General features: G+C 38.9%; 3 protein-coding genes across 5 annotated transcripts; all 3 read left to right on the forward strand.

Annotated features, from left to right (window-relative positions):
- The first annotated feature begins 2,262 nt into the window (after positions 1-2,262).
- On the forward strand, positions 2,263-3,123 carry LOC137709244 (probable receptor-like protein kinase At2g42960). The gene has a single exon (XM_068448340.1). It carries the CDS (start codon positions 2,263-2,265, stop codon positions 3,121-3,123), a length of 861 nt encoding a protein of 286 aa, XP_068304441.1.
- An 843-nt stretch (positions 3,124-3,966) lies between these two features.
- Positions 3,967-8,940, forward strand: LOC137707864 (putative disease resistance RPP13-like protein 1). The gene is made up of 2 exons (XM_068446794.1): positions 3,967-4,148; positions 4,911-8,940. The coding sequence occupies exon 2, from the start codon at positions 4,964-4,966 to the stop codon at positions 8,744-8,746; it is 3,783 nt and encodes a 1,260-aa protein (XP_068302895.1). The 5' UTR covers positions 3,967-4,148; positions 4,911-4,963; the 3' UTR covers positions 8,747-8,940.
- A 3,203-nt stretch (positions 8,941-12,143) lies between these two features.
- On the forward strand, positions 12,144-15,681 carry LOC137707974 (uncharacterized). 3 transcript variants are annotated; one of them, XM_068446931.1, is made up of 3 exons: positions 12,144-12,603; positions 13,251-13,401; positions 13,730-15,681. In XM_068446931.1, exons 2-3 carry the CDS (start codon positions 13,257-13,259, stop codon positions 14,962-14,964), a joined length of 1,380 nt encoding a protein of 459 aa, XP_068303032.1. In that variant the 5' UTR covers positions 12,144-12,603; positions 13,251-13,256; the 3' UTR covers positions 14,965-15,681. The 3 variants fall into 3 exon arrangements, with proteins under 3 accessions (XP_068303032.1, XP_068303031.1, XP_068303030.1); XM_068446930.1 differs by lacking the exon at positions 12,144-12,603 and having other exon boundaries at positions 12,660-13,401; positions 13,766-15,681; XM_068446929.1 differs by lacking the exon at positions 12,144-12,603 and having other exon boundaries at positions 12,666-13,401.
- Positions 15,682-15,966: the final 285 nt, after the last annotated feature.

Here is a 15,966-nt window from a genome sequence, read left to right on the forward strand (position 1 = left end):
ATTTAGATAAATTTCTTGTATATCTTATAAGTAAGTGCATATCAACGCTTACAAAAAATTATACTTATATAAAATTCATGAATACAATAATAAATAAAAAATGATAAAATGCAAAACTAGTATCCAAAGTTCAAAATTTAAAAACACACATATATGCCATATTAGTTAAGATATTCTGAATGATTATATCTATTTTTCATAAAAAAAAAAAAAAAAAAAAAATCCCACTTGTGTTGTGTGGTGTGGTGTGAAGAGGTGCATGCATCCTCCCAAATTTCAAAAAGCACCACTTGTGTGGTCATGTGTGACCCTTACCCTCCATCCCTAGTCCTCATCCCTCACACATCAGTCAAGAGACTGTGTGAAATCCCCATACCTCACACATCAGTCAAGAGACTCCTTTTTGGTGTGAAAACCGAAAACTTTTATTCATTTTATTTCTTTCATTTTTCTCATCGGCTTCGTCTTCTTTCCTTTCCACTTCTTCTTTCTCTTTCTTTCCATTTTCCTTTTGTACATTATCCTTTTTTTCTTGTTTCCTGTTCTTATGTTTTGTGCTGTAAATTCCTCTTCTTCAATGGATTTCAAAGAGAAGGAGTCGCAACAGCTAAGAAGGTGGTGGTGCACAGAGAAAGGGAGTTGAAGCGGTGGAATTTCTTCTCAGGAAACCTCCACTCCTTCTACACCACCGTCTAGACAGCCGCCTAGATCACCGTCTAGACAGCCGCCTAAACCGCCCAGGCCACCTAAGAGTGCCTAACAACTCCCTGATTTTTCTTAACTATTCGGACCTATTCGCACCGACACCATCACGCCCAGTGCCTAGGCTGTTTTTTAGAACAATGGATATCAATTGGGGTACCAATTCATGGCCTCGACGCCAATTTGGGTTGGGATTTGAAAGGTTTTTTCTTTTCTTTTTTTCTTCCTCTAGTGTTTTAATTGAATAAATTAGAATATTTCATTGATATGGATGTCTACCTTAGTTGCCACAAAAGGTGGTTTTAAAAATAGAAACTTTAACGAAAAGTTCTCGGTACTGTTTACTTTAACGAAAAACCACATTTTTACACTAAAAAGTCAATCATGATATTATTCACTTTACCCTTTATTTTGTCATTATCATTAAAACTCAAAGTTTTCAAGTCTTTTTCATTAGTTTTCTTTTTAAAAACATGGTACAATAGTTTTTAGGCTTATTTTTAGGTACGTCACTTGAACTCAATTTTAATCTCACTTTATTTTTTATAATTCAAAAGTTACCACTTGACTCTCTGAAACTCAAAGTTGGCTTTACTTTGCCCCTATAACTCGATTTTGATTCCATTTTGCTCCTAAAACTTGAAAGTCGTCTGTACAAAACTCAAAATTCGCTCCACATTATCTTAGATATGTTAATTTCTTATGTGGGTGTGATTTGGGTGCGTCAAGCTAATTAATTTATTTTTAAAAATTTTCCATTTCTTCAAAAAAAAAAAAAATTAATATTTTTTTATTGTTGAATGTTAACGCATAATGGAGATTTATAATTAAATTTGTTTCACATATGAATAGTCATATTAGGTGTTGGGTCTTACATATATTTTAAAAGGTGATCTATAAGTTTATAGAAGAAGAGAGAGTCAACAAATCAAAATGGAATAATTTTTGAGTGTCAAAGAGTAAAGTGGTGACTTTTGAGTTATAATGAGCAAAATAAGATCAAAATGAAGTTCTAAGGGGTGTAGCTAAAAATAAGCCTAGTTTTTAAGAGTAGCAATTTTTTTTTATGGATAATGCTAGGAAGACCAAATTTTTTAAACCATGCAAATCAAATTATGTGTCACCAATAAGAAATAAGCACGTTATTCGACACTTCATCAATAATCCAATCATCTATAACCATATCATTTGATTTACTAATTTAGTTTAAAAAAATTGATCTCCCTACCATAACTTTTTTTTTATATGTATTTTCGGTGGTTGGTTCCTTGTTCTTTCTTGGGCCTTTAAAATCTGATTCCGCATTAACTTTTTGGAATATAAAACAAACTTATGCAATTTCGGTGCAAATTCCCAGCAATTTAGCTGTAATTTCGCTTAGCTTTCATTGGCTATGAAATTACGCGCTTTAACATGCTTTTAACGTCGACAGAGCTTCTTCCTCAATCCAGATTTGGCGTAGTAATATATGTGCGTGTATACATATATTTATATTTGCATCCTTTGCATTATATGTTGATTTATTGTTCTTTAGGTACTAGCATGCCTTATCAAACTTCGATGGTGGCTGAGCTCCGGCGAGCCACGAAAGATTTCTCCCCGGAAATGATCATCGGAGGAGGGAGCTTCGGTCTCGTCTACAGGGGCCTCCTTTCCAATGGCATGAGTGTAGCTGTAAAGAAGTGTAACGCCGTAGGGTTCCCTGACGTGCGAGCAATTCGCGCTGAAGAAGAAACACTTGGTAAGGTACAGCACCCACATATTATCAAGCTTTTGGGGCACTGCCAGTGGAACTCAACTCACCTTTTGTTTTACGAGTACTACGCCAATAGGGATCTTTATAGTTGGCTGCACGACGAATCACGGCGTTGGGCTGTCTCATCGTGGGAGACTAGGTTTCGGATTGTTAAAGGTGTCGCCGACGGCCTTGCCTATCTGCATGGCTTGGACAACCCAATTATTCACAGGGATATCAAGTCGGAAAATGTGATACTAGACTCCAACTTTGAGCCCCACATTGCTCATTTTGGGCTCGCTAGATGGATGGAGGCGTCACATACGCATGTGACTACGGAGCCAGATGGCTCTGTAGGATACATTCCTCCTGAATACCTGGCGGGATCCAACAAGGCCACAACAAAGGGTGATGTCTACAGCTTTGGCATTTTGATGTTGGAGATTGCGACCAGGAGGCGGCTGGCTCAGTTGACAACATTTGACGCCCAAAAGATGGAGGTGGTGGAATGGGTTAAAATGATGGTGGCTAATTACATTGTTGATCCAAGTAACCCCAACCAGCAATTGGTTGCAGTAGCCAATTTATCGCACTACTTTAAGATCGCTTGGTATTGCGTCATAAATGAACCACAATATAGGCCTCACATGAAGTGGGTTGTTGAAAGATTAAATGAAATTCGTTAGTGTATTTTCCATAACTGTATCCAGTGCATCCAGATCCTTCTTGTTTCCATGCACCTGCACCAACTAATATCAAGCATGCTTGTGTATTATGTATGGTTGTTTGTACCTACTAACTTACGATCAGAATCGAACCTAATACCTCTCACTTACAAATGAAAAGAAATCAACTAGATCTCTCACTTACAAGTGAAAAGGAATACTACTAGACCGTAGTATTAAGTGACTAACTTATGATCTTCTCTCTTGGATTAGTTTGGATTAGCAAATTGGCAATCTTCTTTGTTGAATTAATTCGGTGCGTACAAATATTATTATTGTTAATTTATAGAGGCTTTTATAATTAAAATTCGAAAGCTCTTAATTTCTGTTAGATTTAGTCCAGTTGTTTTGTTTTGTTGATTTGGGACCACCCGATGTAAAAATTCTGGATCCACCACTGACTCTACATGTGACAAAATAAGTGGAGCGATACAAAAAAATATATCTCTTACGCATATGTCATGACATGTGGAGTACCGCTTCAATATCTGACACTTTGAAAAAAATCTGGTGTTGTTGATGGTGCAGTCTTACAAAGAGTCCTTATTATTATTTTATTTTTCATAATCTTTTTTAGTTTATTCGATCTAACAATCAAAAATTAAAAGATATGTAAAAAATAAAAATGAGCGTTTGATCACCACCCTCTTACAAAATGTGGGAGATAATCATGGAGTCTTACATCATTCGGATCAACAACCGCATGATGGTTTCCTAGCAATTACCAAGAAGAAAATCTAGGTCAACTGCACCTTGTTGACTCCACTGTACCTGTACGTGACGCGTTTGTCAGGGTCCCTCTCTCACTCTTTGTTTTCAGACCAAATCACAAACCTTATTTTTATCTTTCATCTTTCTCTTCCTCTCTACTTTCTTCTACCTTTTCCCTGTCCTCTCTCTCTCCTTCTCCCTACAGAAAAGCCTTGGCGACCCGGATCGGCGACTCGGGAATTTCTCAAGCCGGTGGTGAATTTCGTTATGTAAAGGTACAATCTTTGCTTCCAGACTTCCAGTAGTGTAGGAAACTGAAAAAATGAAAGCCCTGGGTATTTTGAATATCTATATGGAGTTATGTTTGCTTCCACAAAAAGCTAGCAAGCTTCCCTTTTTTAGGAAATTGTGAAGAATATTTTTTGTTTCATTTCCCATGTAAAAGGGTAAGTTCCGTTTGATCTTTTGAGCTATTGCTTCAGTTGAAATTTGACTTCCTCAACTATTTTTTTTTTTTTTTTTTTTTTTATAAATTAACTCTCTGAATTATTTGAAATAAGTCAATTAACCTATTGCCATTAAATTCCGTTCACTATTCTGTCAAATTCAAAGGCAAATTCGCCTTTTTATAGTCGATTCTTACATGTCACTTATAACCATCAATAAAATTATGACATGTGAACACATTATAATGTGTAATGACAATGTGAGGAGGTCGAATGAGAGTTTACCATAAGAATTTTCCATTTATCTTCCGTTCCCTAATTTGAAATTGGTCTCTTGACGATGAACGCTCAAATAAAATACATAGATACGCAGAGAAGGATGCCAGAAAACTAGCAGTCAATGAAGACTTAAATGAAGGGTTCGATGGAGGGACATGAAAATGATTAGATGCTATACATTCAAGAAGCATTCATTGTGTTTTAGTAGTAGCTTTGTAATGCTTGAGTAGTTCATTGGGAGTAGTCCTCTTAAGCCCTTTTTTTTTTTTCCCCTCTTTTCATCAATAAAAGTGTTTAATTTGGTAGCTGCAGGTGCTTTCCCCGCGTCATTGGTCTATTCCTTCCAAGTAAGATATCATATTGGCATGGCTGCTGCATTGGTAGGTGGAGCTTTTCTCTCTGCTTCTCTTCAGACGTTATTTGGTCTGTTGGCTTCTCGTGAAGTTGCGGAGTTCTTGCGTGGAAAGAAACTTGACAGCAGACTTCTGAGCAAGCTGAAGGTCACTTTGCTTTCTGTCAATTCTGTGCTCAGCTATGCCAAAGACAAGCAAATTATTGACTCAGCGGTGGAAGAGTGGCTTGATGAGCTTAGAGATGCTGTCCATGATGCGGAGGACATGTTGGATGAGACTAACACTGATGCTTTGCAGAAAAAGATGGAAGCCGAAGCTGAAAGCAGCAGTGAAAGTTTGGTACGACACTTCAGCTGTATTTCATTGAATGCATTTGACAATGAATTAGAACCCAATATACGGGTGATTCTTGAAAGATTAGAATTCATAGTGAGTAGCAAGTCTGTTCTTGGCTTGAAAGAAGGTATGAAGGATGGTGCGTCGAGAAGATCACCAACAACATCTTTGGTGGAAGAGTCTGTTTATGGCCGGGATGAGGACAAACAGGCCATTATTAGATTGTTGCTATCGGATGGTGATGTTTGTAGAAATGAGATCTGTGTGATTCCGGTGGTGGGCATGGGAGGCATTGGGAAGACCACTCTTGCTCAGCTCGTATATAATGATGTCAGAGTGCAGGAATACTTTGACCTCAGGGCGTGGGTTTGCGTGTCAAAAGAGTTCGATGTCGTGAGTATAACAAAAACAATTTCTGAGACATTCACTTCAGTGGATTGTGGCATTAATGATCTGAATTTGCTTCAAGTTAAACTGAAAGATCAATTGATGGCCAAGAAATTTCTGATTGTTCTAGATGATGTTTGGAATGAGGACTACCTTGATTGGGCCGAGTTAAGGAAGCCTTTCATGAATGGGGTGAATGGAAGTAAGGTGATTGTCACAACACGTAGCGAAAATGTTGCATCGATCATGGGTACTATTCCAGCTCATTCTCTAAAGCAATTAAGTGATCAAGATTGCTGGTTGTTGTTTGCAAAGCATGCCTTCAGCAATCCAGAGTCAAGAGAGCAACCATACTTTCAAGTGATGGGTAGAGAAATTGTGAAAAAGTGCAAAGGGCTTGCTTTGGCTGCAAAAGTGCTTGGGGGGCTTCTACGATCAAAACAAGATCCTGAGGATTGGAATAATATACTTACTAGTGAGATCTGGGATTTGTCAGATGACACACGTAACATTCTTCCGGCTCTAGGATTGAGCTACGATTATCTCCCATTACATCTGAAGCAATGCTTTTCTTATTGTTCAATATTCCCCAAAGGTTATAAATTCAGAAGAGATGAAGTGGTCTTACTGTGGATGGCAGCAGATCTTTTACCACCCCCAAAAGGAAAGAAGAGGATGGAACATGTGGGAGAAGAGTGTTTTCATGATCTAGTTTCAAGGTCACTTTTTCAACAATCTAGTGTCGACAAATCACTTTTTGTTATGCATGACCTTGTTAATGATCTGGCAAAGTGTGTGTCCGGAAAGTTTTGTCTAAGGATGGATGATGTTGAATCAGATACTCCGATCAGCAAGACTCGTCATTTGACATTTTCTAGAACAATGCATGATGAGAAGTTTAAGATGTTATATGATGCGAAGCGATTGCGCACTTTCCTCCCCCTAACATGTCAATCACTGCATGGACAATTCCATTTGTCTGACAAGGTAACAAATGACCTGTTACCGAGGCTACCATGCTTGCGAGCCCTCTGCCTATCACATTACAACATCATGGAGTTGCCTGAATCAATTGGAAATTTGAAGCTTTTGCGGTACTTTGACCTCTCTCACACTTCAATTCAGAGGTTACCTGAAAATGTAAGTACCTTATACCAATTGCAGACTTTAATTCTGTCATGTTGCTCCTCTCTTACCGGGCTGCCAACCAACATGCGAAGACTTATAAACTTGCGCCATTTGGACATTAGTCACACCAAACTAAAGGAGATGCCAAGAAAAATGAGTAAGCTGAAGAGTCTACAAACATTAACTGATTTTGTTGTTGGAGAAACTAGCGAATGTAACATTGGAGAGTTGGGTGAGCTCTGTAATCTTCGCGGAAAACTTTCTATTTCTAAGCTTCAGAATGTTGTCCACGAAGATTATGCTTTGGAGGCCAAAATGCAGGAGAAGAAGTACCTCGATGTGCTAGTCTTCAGTTGGGCTGGTCATGCTGATGATTCACATCATGAAAGAAATGTACTTGAAAGGCTCCAACCTCATTTGAGCTTGAAAAAACTCACAATTGAAAATTATGGGGGTACAAGATTTCCAGATTGGTTAGGGGATCGTTCCTTCACCAATATGGTCACTGTACATCTTGAAGATTGTAAAGGGTGTTTCATTTTGCCAACACTTGGGACGTTACCATCTCTCAAGGAGCTTTACATCTCTGGATTTGACGGGGTAAGGATGGTAGGTTCTGAGTTTTATGGTACTTGTTCTTCAGTAAATAAGCCATTTAGATCCCTAGAAATTTTGAAGTTTGATGGTATGTCAGAGTGGCTTGAATGGTCTGGTTTTGGAGGTGGCGACGAAGTTGGTGGCGACGAAGTTGGTGCTTTCCCTTGTCTACGGGAGCTCCATCTGCAACGGTGTCCTAAGCTCAGAGGGGATTTACCCAACTATCTTCCATCTTTGACATCAGTTTGGATTTTTGAATGCCAGCAGCTGGTGGCTTCACTTCCAAGGGCGCCATCTATCCATGGCTTGAAGTTCGGACACTGTGATATGTGGCAGCTAAAAGAACTGCCAGCTGAGCTGCACTGGCTCAGAATTGAAGGATGCCATGTGCTGGAGTCTATACCTGGCAACGTGAAGCAAGTGACATCTTGTCTTCAAGAGTTGTTTATCTCCAACTGTTCTTCTCTTGCATCCTTCCCTCGGGATAGCTTACCTCGTACACTGAAAGCCCTGGAAATTGAGGGATGTGGACAGTTAGATATTCTTTCTGACTGCTACTATGCATCCCTTGAAAGTTTGTCCATATGGAGAAGCTGCGATTCCCTCGAGTTTTTTCCATTGGACATCTTCCCAAAATTAAACAATCTCAAAATCCGAAGCTGTAAGAGTTTGAAATCACTTTCCATTTCAGGTGAACCTAACCATGAGCTTCAGTGTTTGAGTTTCTTGGAAATATGGGATTGTCCGAGTTTGGTTTCATTCCCCGATATAGGATTGCCAGCACCGCACCTGACACAATTTAGAGCAACAGATTGTATGAAGTTGAAGTCGCTGCCTAAGGGGATGAACAAACTCCTATCTCTTCAGACCTTGGAAATATCCGGATGCCCAGAACTCATGTTGTTTCCTGATGGGGGTTTGCCCTTGAACTTGAATTGCCTCTATATTTGGGATTGCGACAAACTCATTGCGCAGCGATTGCATTGGAAGCTGAAAGCTCTGGTGTCCCTTAAATGTCTTAGCATCATGGGTGGAAAGCGGTCTGATGTGCAGTGTTTTCCAGAGGAGGGGATGCTGCCCACCTCTCTTACCTCTCTCTCCATATGTGGATTTCCAAATCTCACATCACTTTGTAAGGGGCTGCCACAACTGACTGCCCTTGAAAAACTAGAAATCAGCCACTGCCGCAAGCTCCAATGTTTGCCGAAAGACGGGATGAAACATCTATCTTACCTCTGCATCAGAAAATGTCCTATGCTGAAACAAAGTTTCCGAAAGGAAATAGAAGATTGGCCTACGGTAGACCACATTCCCTTCGTAGAGATTGACAATCAGAGGATTTCGTAAGCTGAAACTGCGGAAGGGCCTCTATTCTTTTCTGAATAAACAATTTGTCTCAGGTACTTGTATTACGCTAATAATACTCCAGAACAAATATGCCCTTTTGTTTTCATTGCAAATGTTGCTACCACTTTGAATTGAAGATTACAGATTTTTTCTTGAACTGAGGCTTCTTGTCAAAAGTAGGCATAAACTATGTTTGCATCAAAACTTATGTTTCCTTCCGCCATTTGGCTGTGAACACCGGTTTTCACCAATGCAAACACAGCGGGAGAGATGGCGAGAAAGATTTCCAATTTGCTCTCTCTCTCTCTCTCACTCGCACGAATGAACAACTCTATATATATCCATTCACGCAGAGACCTGGATTCTATGTTCATTCACGGAAACAACGATAAAATTCAATTGGTCTGTTGCAAGTAGGTCTGCGTATGAAGATTTGTACTTGTAAAACTTGTAAAAGGAAAACAAGGGAAATAACTCGGAAACATTTCTGTGCATGGAGCTGCCTAATATACATTTCACACTACATAAACAAGACCAATGCAGTTATATTTGGCGAGATTCTGAAACAAGAAATTGCTCGGCGGGAAACATTGTTGGTTTCACAATACGTTTCAACCACAAGATTACAGGGAAAAGAAAGCAAATCAAAGCAGAAATAGGACTTTGATGTGCACTATCAAATTTCCTTTTAACATGAACAACTTCCTTCATGGGAGGCCTCTGTCAGTGATATACTTCATGGACGCAAAGCAAGGCGATCGAAAGAAAGTTCCCACAACGAGATAGCCCAAAGCCTTGATTTATCGTGCAGCCAACTATAAAGATCGCCATTGTCGTAGTACTTGTAAAACAGAAGGTGAGTTGAGTTCCACTGGTAGTGCCCCAAAAGCTTGATGGCATTTGGGTGTTGTACCAATGTATTAAAAGGTGGAGGTGTGGGCGAGGCGTTCCATGGATAGCCCCACCTAGGTGTAAGGCGAAACCTTACGGGACCTTAAATAATAGGGGACTGCTGAGAAAAACAGGAAACAGGGGACTCTTGGGGTTTAAAAAATAAAAGAAAAATAGACTTGACCAAAACGACGTTGTTTTGGGTCAAATCATTTAAAAAAAAATTAAAGACTTGGCCAAAACGACGTCATTTTGGACCAAGTCCTTAAAAAAAAAAAATTCCCTCTTCTCCTTCGCGGTCGTCTTCCTCGTGAAGATGTCGCACACCCTGCAACCCTAAACCCAGATGACAGAGCCTTCGACTTCGATTTACCTAGACAACAGAGCATTTGACTTCGATTTTGGGTCACAGATGGATTTGGGAACGCCCACCAACCGCTTTAGGCGCGCCTTAGCCGCCTCGGCAAGTTTTCACCCACTCCCACTGAGCAGAGACGTTATCATTCCCGCCCCGCCTCCAAAACTGCCTAGGCGCACAACGCTGTGTTGTACTGTACCTTACCAAGTGTTTCTTCGTCGCGAATTGCTCTTGCTCGCACGTCAGGGAACCCTATAGTGCAACACTTGTTGACAGCTAGCTACACTCATGCCATTGGAAAGTAGTCCCCTGATCTCCCGCCTCCAGTGAACATCTCCTGGGATAAATCTTTCGTGGCTCTGCGGAGTTCAGCCACCGTCGATGTTTGATAAGACGTGCTACCAGATATCTAACAGAACAATATTGAGCATATGATGCTTGCAAAGGGTTTGCCCAACACCTAATAATTTGCCTCACAAAACTTGGTAAATTGGTTTAGTTTTTTAGTTCAACGATATTCTAATCTAATATAAAACACGGCACACTCTCATATATATCAAAAAGCCAAAGGCCGGAAATATTATATTGTGTATCACATCAACATAAATAAGGTCTAATAAGTATGTCTCACATCTTCAATATTGTGCAAATAATTTGTATTTGATCCCTAACAGTTTTCTTAGTGAATTGATGGTTCAATACATTTTGGTTATGTTATATAGTTTTGTGTCTTATATGCGCATTCCTATACATCTCTATCTCTCTCTCTCACACGCGCAATTTTGATTAGACTTGCATGCAATGCTCTAGGTAAAGAAATGATATTTAGATTAACTTATTTATATCTTTGTCGTGTTCGTGTCAATTCACATGTTGATCAACACGTAAAAATGATATGAATATAACAATGTAATCCAAATACCAAGTTGATGTTTGTAGTATTTTGCTACTAATAATTCTTAAGGATGAATTAATTGAAATTGATGTATCTTTTCACTGTGAAGATCTGAAAAGTGAACAATAAACATTCTAGGACCTTCAACAACAATATGCACATGATTCTTACAGTGTTAAGAATATTTATCCGAACGGTGGATTTTCCTACATAAAATTGAACTATTGGACTGTTCGATTTTACAAGTTTTGATACTTTTCCATAATTGCATATCCATGGGCACATGACCAATATGTATTTAACAAGATTAGATTTGATCCCTTCGTTGCCTGATTGGATTGAAAATAAGGTTTTTGGGTACACAATATTTTGGTAGATTATGCGAACCGAGTAAGGATTTTAACCAAGTATGCACAATGCAAGCAAATTGTTGTGTTGGCCTCGAAAATAAAGTCAATGATTTTAGAATCTTGCTTCAACTTTGTAGAAAATACATGTTGTCATATTTTCAGCACACAAAAAATCTCTTTATGCCTACCCCTAATTCTTTTTTATTTATTTTTAGTACGTCTATATTTTGACACTAGAGAAGGAAGAGTTCGGTTAGGTCACACAATGGGCAACCTAATCTAGGAAAGAGATCATCTTCGGATCTCTTCCATCAAAGCCCGTGGTCATGTGATTCGAGCCTTTAAAATTTGATCCAACGACTAAAATTATTATAGCTTTTAAAAGGGCCCTCTATTTTTAGTCGTTGGATCAAATTTCAAGGATCCAGATCACTTGATCAGCCGGCTTTGGTGGAAGATATCTAAAGAAGATCTCTTTCCCCTAATCTGGTATCGAATTTGTCATACACGAGATTTGAATATAAGATCTCTTACTTCCAAGTAAAGAAAAATCCACCAGACCGTGGTACTGAGTGGTTATGCCTACCCCTAATTAAACGTTGATTTCAATTAAAAATGTGGGAACACGCCATACCGTTTTGAATATTTTGTAAACAAAATGAAACCGTTCTCTGGACAGGGACGTGTCTAAATGCTAGTCGCTGCGAATATTCTTATGCTGACGATTACCTGACAGAATCTTTTTGGTGCTCATCCGCCGTAATTTTAACCAAGATCCTTACCTCTTTCAGTAATTTCGCATCAAGAAAGTTTCCATCCTCGGGCCACCGAAAAAACCCACAAATGGCTATAAAACCCGCCAGCGCCAAAATTTCACCCGATCCCCAATCTCTTTCATTCCTATTCGATCAAATTTCTATCTCCGATTCGATATTCCAATCGTTCGATTCGATCTTTTGCCTACCTGTTGATCGCAATTTCATTCCTCGCCGTGCCTCCAATCCGATTCTAGGTTTAGGGTTTTGAATTTTCCAGAAAAGTTTTCGATCCGAAAAAGGGTTTTTTCCTGATCTGCGAAAAATTGTTCGCCTGATAGTTTTTCGCCGTCCCAATTTTTATGGGTCGTTCAAAAGTTTCCGGATTTATCTGAAAATTTGAGAAATTTTTAGGTTTTTGAAGTTTCCAATTTTATATTGTTTTTGTCTGTATAAATTGGGGATAAACAGCTTACTGCATGTTTCTGTTTTTTCAATTGCTCGTAAGTTAGTATTTAAAATTAAAATTATAGCAATTTTTGGGTTTTGACGTTTGAGAAGCTGATTATTTGGTGCTTTTGTCAGTTGCTGGAACTCCATATTTTCAGGTAAGGATCAGTTCCTTTAGCTAAGCTCAGTAGTATTAATCATTTTAAAAAAAAATTTAAAATAAATAAATTACTGTGTATTTTAGATAATTGTTTGGCTGGTGGACTATATTTGTTTGCTTTTAGTGCCCCTGCATATATTGCAGTACAGAAATTGGTGTCAAATTATGTGTAAACATGGTTTTTTGCAAAAGATGATGCAAAGGTAGATTTTTTGAAGTTAACATCGTATGTTCTTTTTTAAGGAATATGTGTCACTATCACTTATCGAAAGGAAAAATGAAAGAATTGAATACTAAGCAACTGTCTAATTGGTCGATGTAAGTAGCTTCAACTTTACAGAATTTTTTACTGGAGCTAGATGGATGCTTGTTGGGAAGTAGGTGGTATTCAATGTGTTATGCCCATAGTTTGTCGTACCTGATGCGGTTTTTGTTTCAATTCGGCGTCCATATTTATTGAGAAAGCACAAACACTGTTGATTAAGTCAAGTCATTCAGAAGGCTTAGTTTCATGTAGATTGTTATTTTGTTCTCGTTTCTGAAATCTTTATTTGCTGCTTTCTGCTTTGGGTGGAAGTTTTACATTAGGAAAAATGCTGGGTTGCATATTCAATGCTCCACTTCAAATGTGACTTCACTTTGCAGGAGAAAATGATAAACAAACGGCCTTTTGATGGTGAGGATTCTTATGAGGTTGCTTGGAAGCACCCAAGACAATTGGAATACGCTAATGAGCCTGCTCCAATTGCAGATACTTTTCCTTTTAGTAGCGCCCCCCAGAAATTTCAAATTTCAGGTACCAAATAGTGGGATGGTCAATTAGTCACTAATTATTCAATTTCCAAGTTGTGCATATAATGGTTGGTGGAAACTTTAGAAGACGTAGATGTATAACATGCTCCATGGATCTGGAATTGCAATTTAGAGTTTAGTCTGGACCATTAACACAACCTGACCTTCGAAATGAAATAATGCCATCAGTTTTTTATACTCTGATGCAAGTTAGTGCTATCTATTGTGAGTTGATATAATGTTTTCGAGGGCTAATGCATGGTTTTTATTAGCTGAGTATTTTCTGTAGATATTTAGTTTGATCCTATAGCTGATGTAATTACTATATGAAGATGGTGAAGGTGACGGGAGTTTTAGTACATGTCCAGATGAAGGAGGGTTTGCAAGTGACTTGGGAACTGAAATCTCAAATGAGACCTATAGAGAACTTGGAAATGGTGCTTCTGGAAGCTTCTCTCGATTTTGGTTGGCCAACAACAGTTTGTTTGAAGCTCATGTAAGACCTGAGGCGGCAGGGCATCTGTCATTATTCCCAGAATTTTTTGCACCTGCAAACCATCTGAGGGCTTTACTTCATTCGAATGATATCTGCTTATCTCCTGTTGATTATCCTCCTCAAAAGCTAGTTTCTATCGGACCTCAGCATCAAGCTCATGTTCCAGAATGGGGCCATGAGGGTTCACACACTTCAGATCATCTGGAGAAATTGGATCCTCAGCATGAACTTTCATATGCTTCCGGCCAGGGCCTTGGTGTTGATGAGGTGAAGCTGATGGGTACCTGTATCATTTCTATGCCTGATCTTGAAGCATCTGAAAACTATTTATGTGAAGATATGGGAGCTAGAAACCACTGTATGTGTTCTGATGCAGGTTCTGTTAGATGTGTGAGACAGCATGTCCTGGAAGCAAGAGAGAAATTAAGGGAAGACCTTGGAGAGCGCCTATTTGAAGAGTTGGGATTTTATGAAATGGGAGAGGCGGTTGCAGATAAATGGACTAAAGATGAAGAACTTGCCTTCCATGATGCCATCCGTTCTAACCCTGCATCATTGGGTAAGAACTTCTGGCACCATCTTTCAGTGGCTTTTCCTTTGCGACCGCATAAAGACCTTGTCAGCTATTATTTCAATGTTTTCATGCTCCGTCAGCGTGCTGAGCAGAATAGGTTTGACCCTCTAAACATTGATAGCGATGATGATGAGTGGCAAAGATGTGAACTTGGAGTGGTCGATGATGACGAGGACGCATTGGTGGAATCTCCTGTAAATCTAGATGCTCCTGCCTATAATCAGGTAGAACATTTTGACAGTTTTAATGAACAAATTGAGGATGCTGATGATGTAGATGGTTGTAATGATAATGCCGATGTCGTTGGTTGTGCTGGAATTACGGACAAGGATGCAGGCGATATAGATGATGGCCCAGAATCTCATGCTGAGAATCCCCTTGGTGATTGTGGTGCTACCGAAACTCTGGTTCTGGATAAAACTCCTAGCAGTAACAGAGAGGATTATGATATTGAAGATGATTCTTGCACATCATATGAGCATCAGCAAGGAAGTTGAATTATGTTGTCAACTTAAGGGGGAGAATGATGCAAGAGACTGCAGCGTAGAACAACTCCTTGTCTATTTAATTACACGAAGTATCTTGATTGACCTGCATCAGCACAGTTAGATAATAAGATGGCAAAGGTCCGCGATGAACTACAGTACGGTTGCTAACTCCTTGTACTGTTGTTTCATTCAAGCCAGCTTTGGGCTGTATGAACTCCGTAGAGCCTTCTGTTCATGATTTCGAGAACCCTGAAGAAGGATTTTCGAGTTGGCAATAAATGGTTAGCCCTTCAAAAGTGAAAGTAGTATTCTTTTGGTTTTTTTTCACTTCTTGGAAGAAGGCAGCTACAGATGTACGTTTCTAGTACATGATGGATGTCCTCCGCGAGCCAGTCAAAGGGATCACCGTGGCCGGAAAACTCCTTCCTTCAGTGAACAGAGTAGAATTTCGTTACCCGTGTTCTTCCTTGAGACGAAAATCCTGCCTTCCCTTTTCAGGATGAGTCCCGTGAGAACGGTAACATAAATGAAACGGTTTTCAGTCGAAGCAATCGAATTGAAAGTTCGTTACGAAGAATTCTACACTGGTATCATTTTGGAAGTGTTGTATTCATCTGTGATGAGGTTAATTCGTTTTATGTTTTGTGTTCGTTTTCCCAGTGTTCTCTGTTATTTGATACTCTCATCTCTCCCAATCCTCTGAAATATTATTATTTGTTTTTAATATTTTTTTGGGTCAAATTATTTGTATTTAATAAACTTTACATGAAGTAAATACTTGTCAAAACTTCTCCAGTAAGCTTTCTCAGAATCTACAGCAATCCCAAAATCCCCACGTTTATTAAATAGTTAAGGTTTCATATTAAAGGAGTATGTTACGGGGATTATCTTTTTTAAATTATATTTTGCAGATTCACGATGTGATGATTGATTATTGTATTTTTTCATTAAATTATTAAAAATCGAATTTAATCATCAATCATCACATCATGTAGTTTATAAATGATAGTC

The sequence above is a fragment of the Pyrus communis genome, chromosome 11 (assembly GCF_963583255.1).
Source record: "Pyrus communis chromosome 11, drPyrComm1.1, whole genome shotgun sequence".
Lineage (NCBI taxonomy): Eukaryota > Viridiplantae > Streptophyta > Magnoliopsida > Rosales > Rosaceae > Pyrus > Pyrus communis.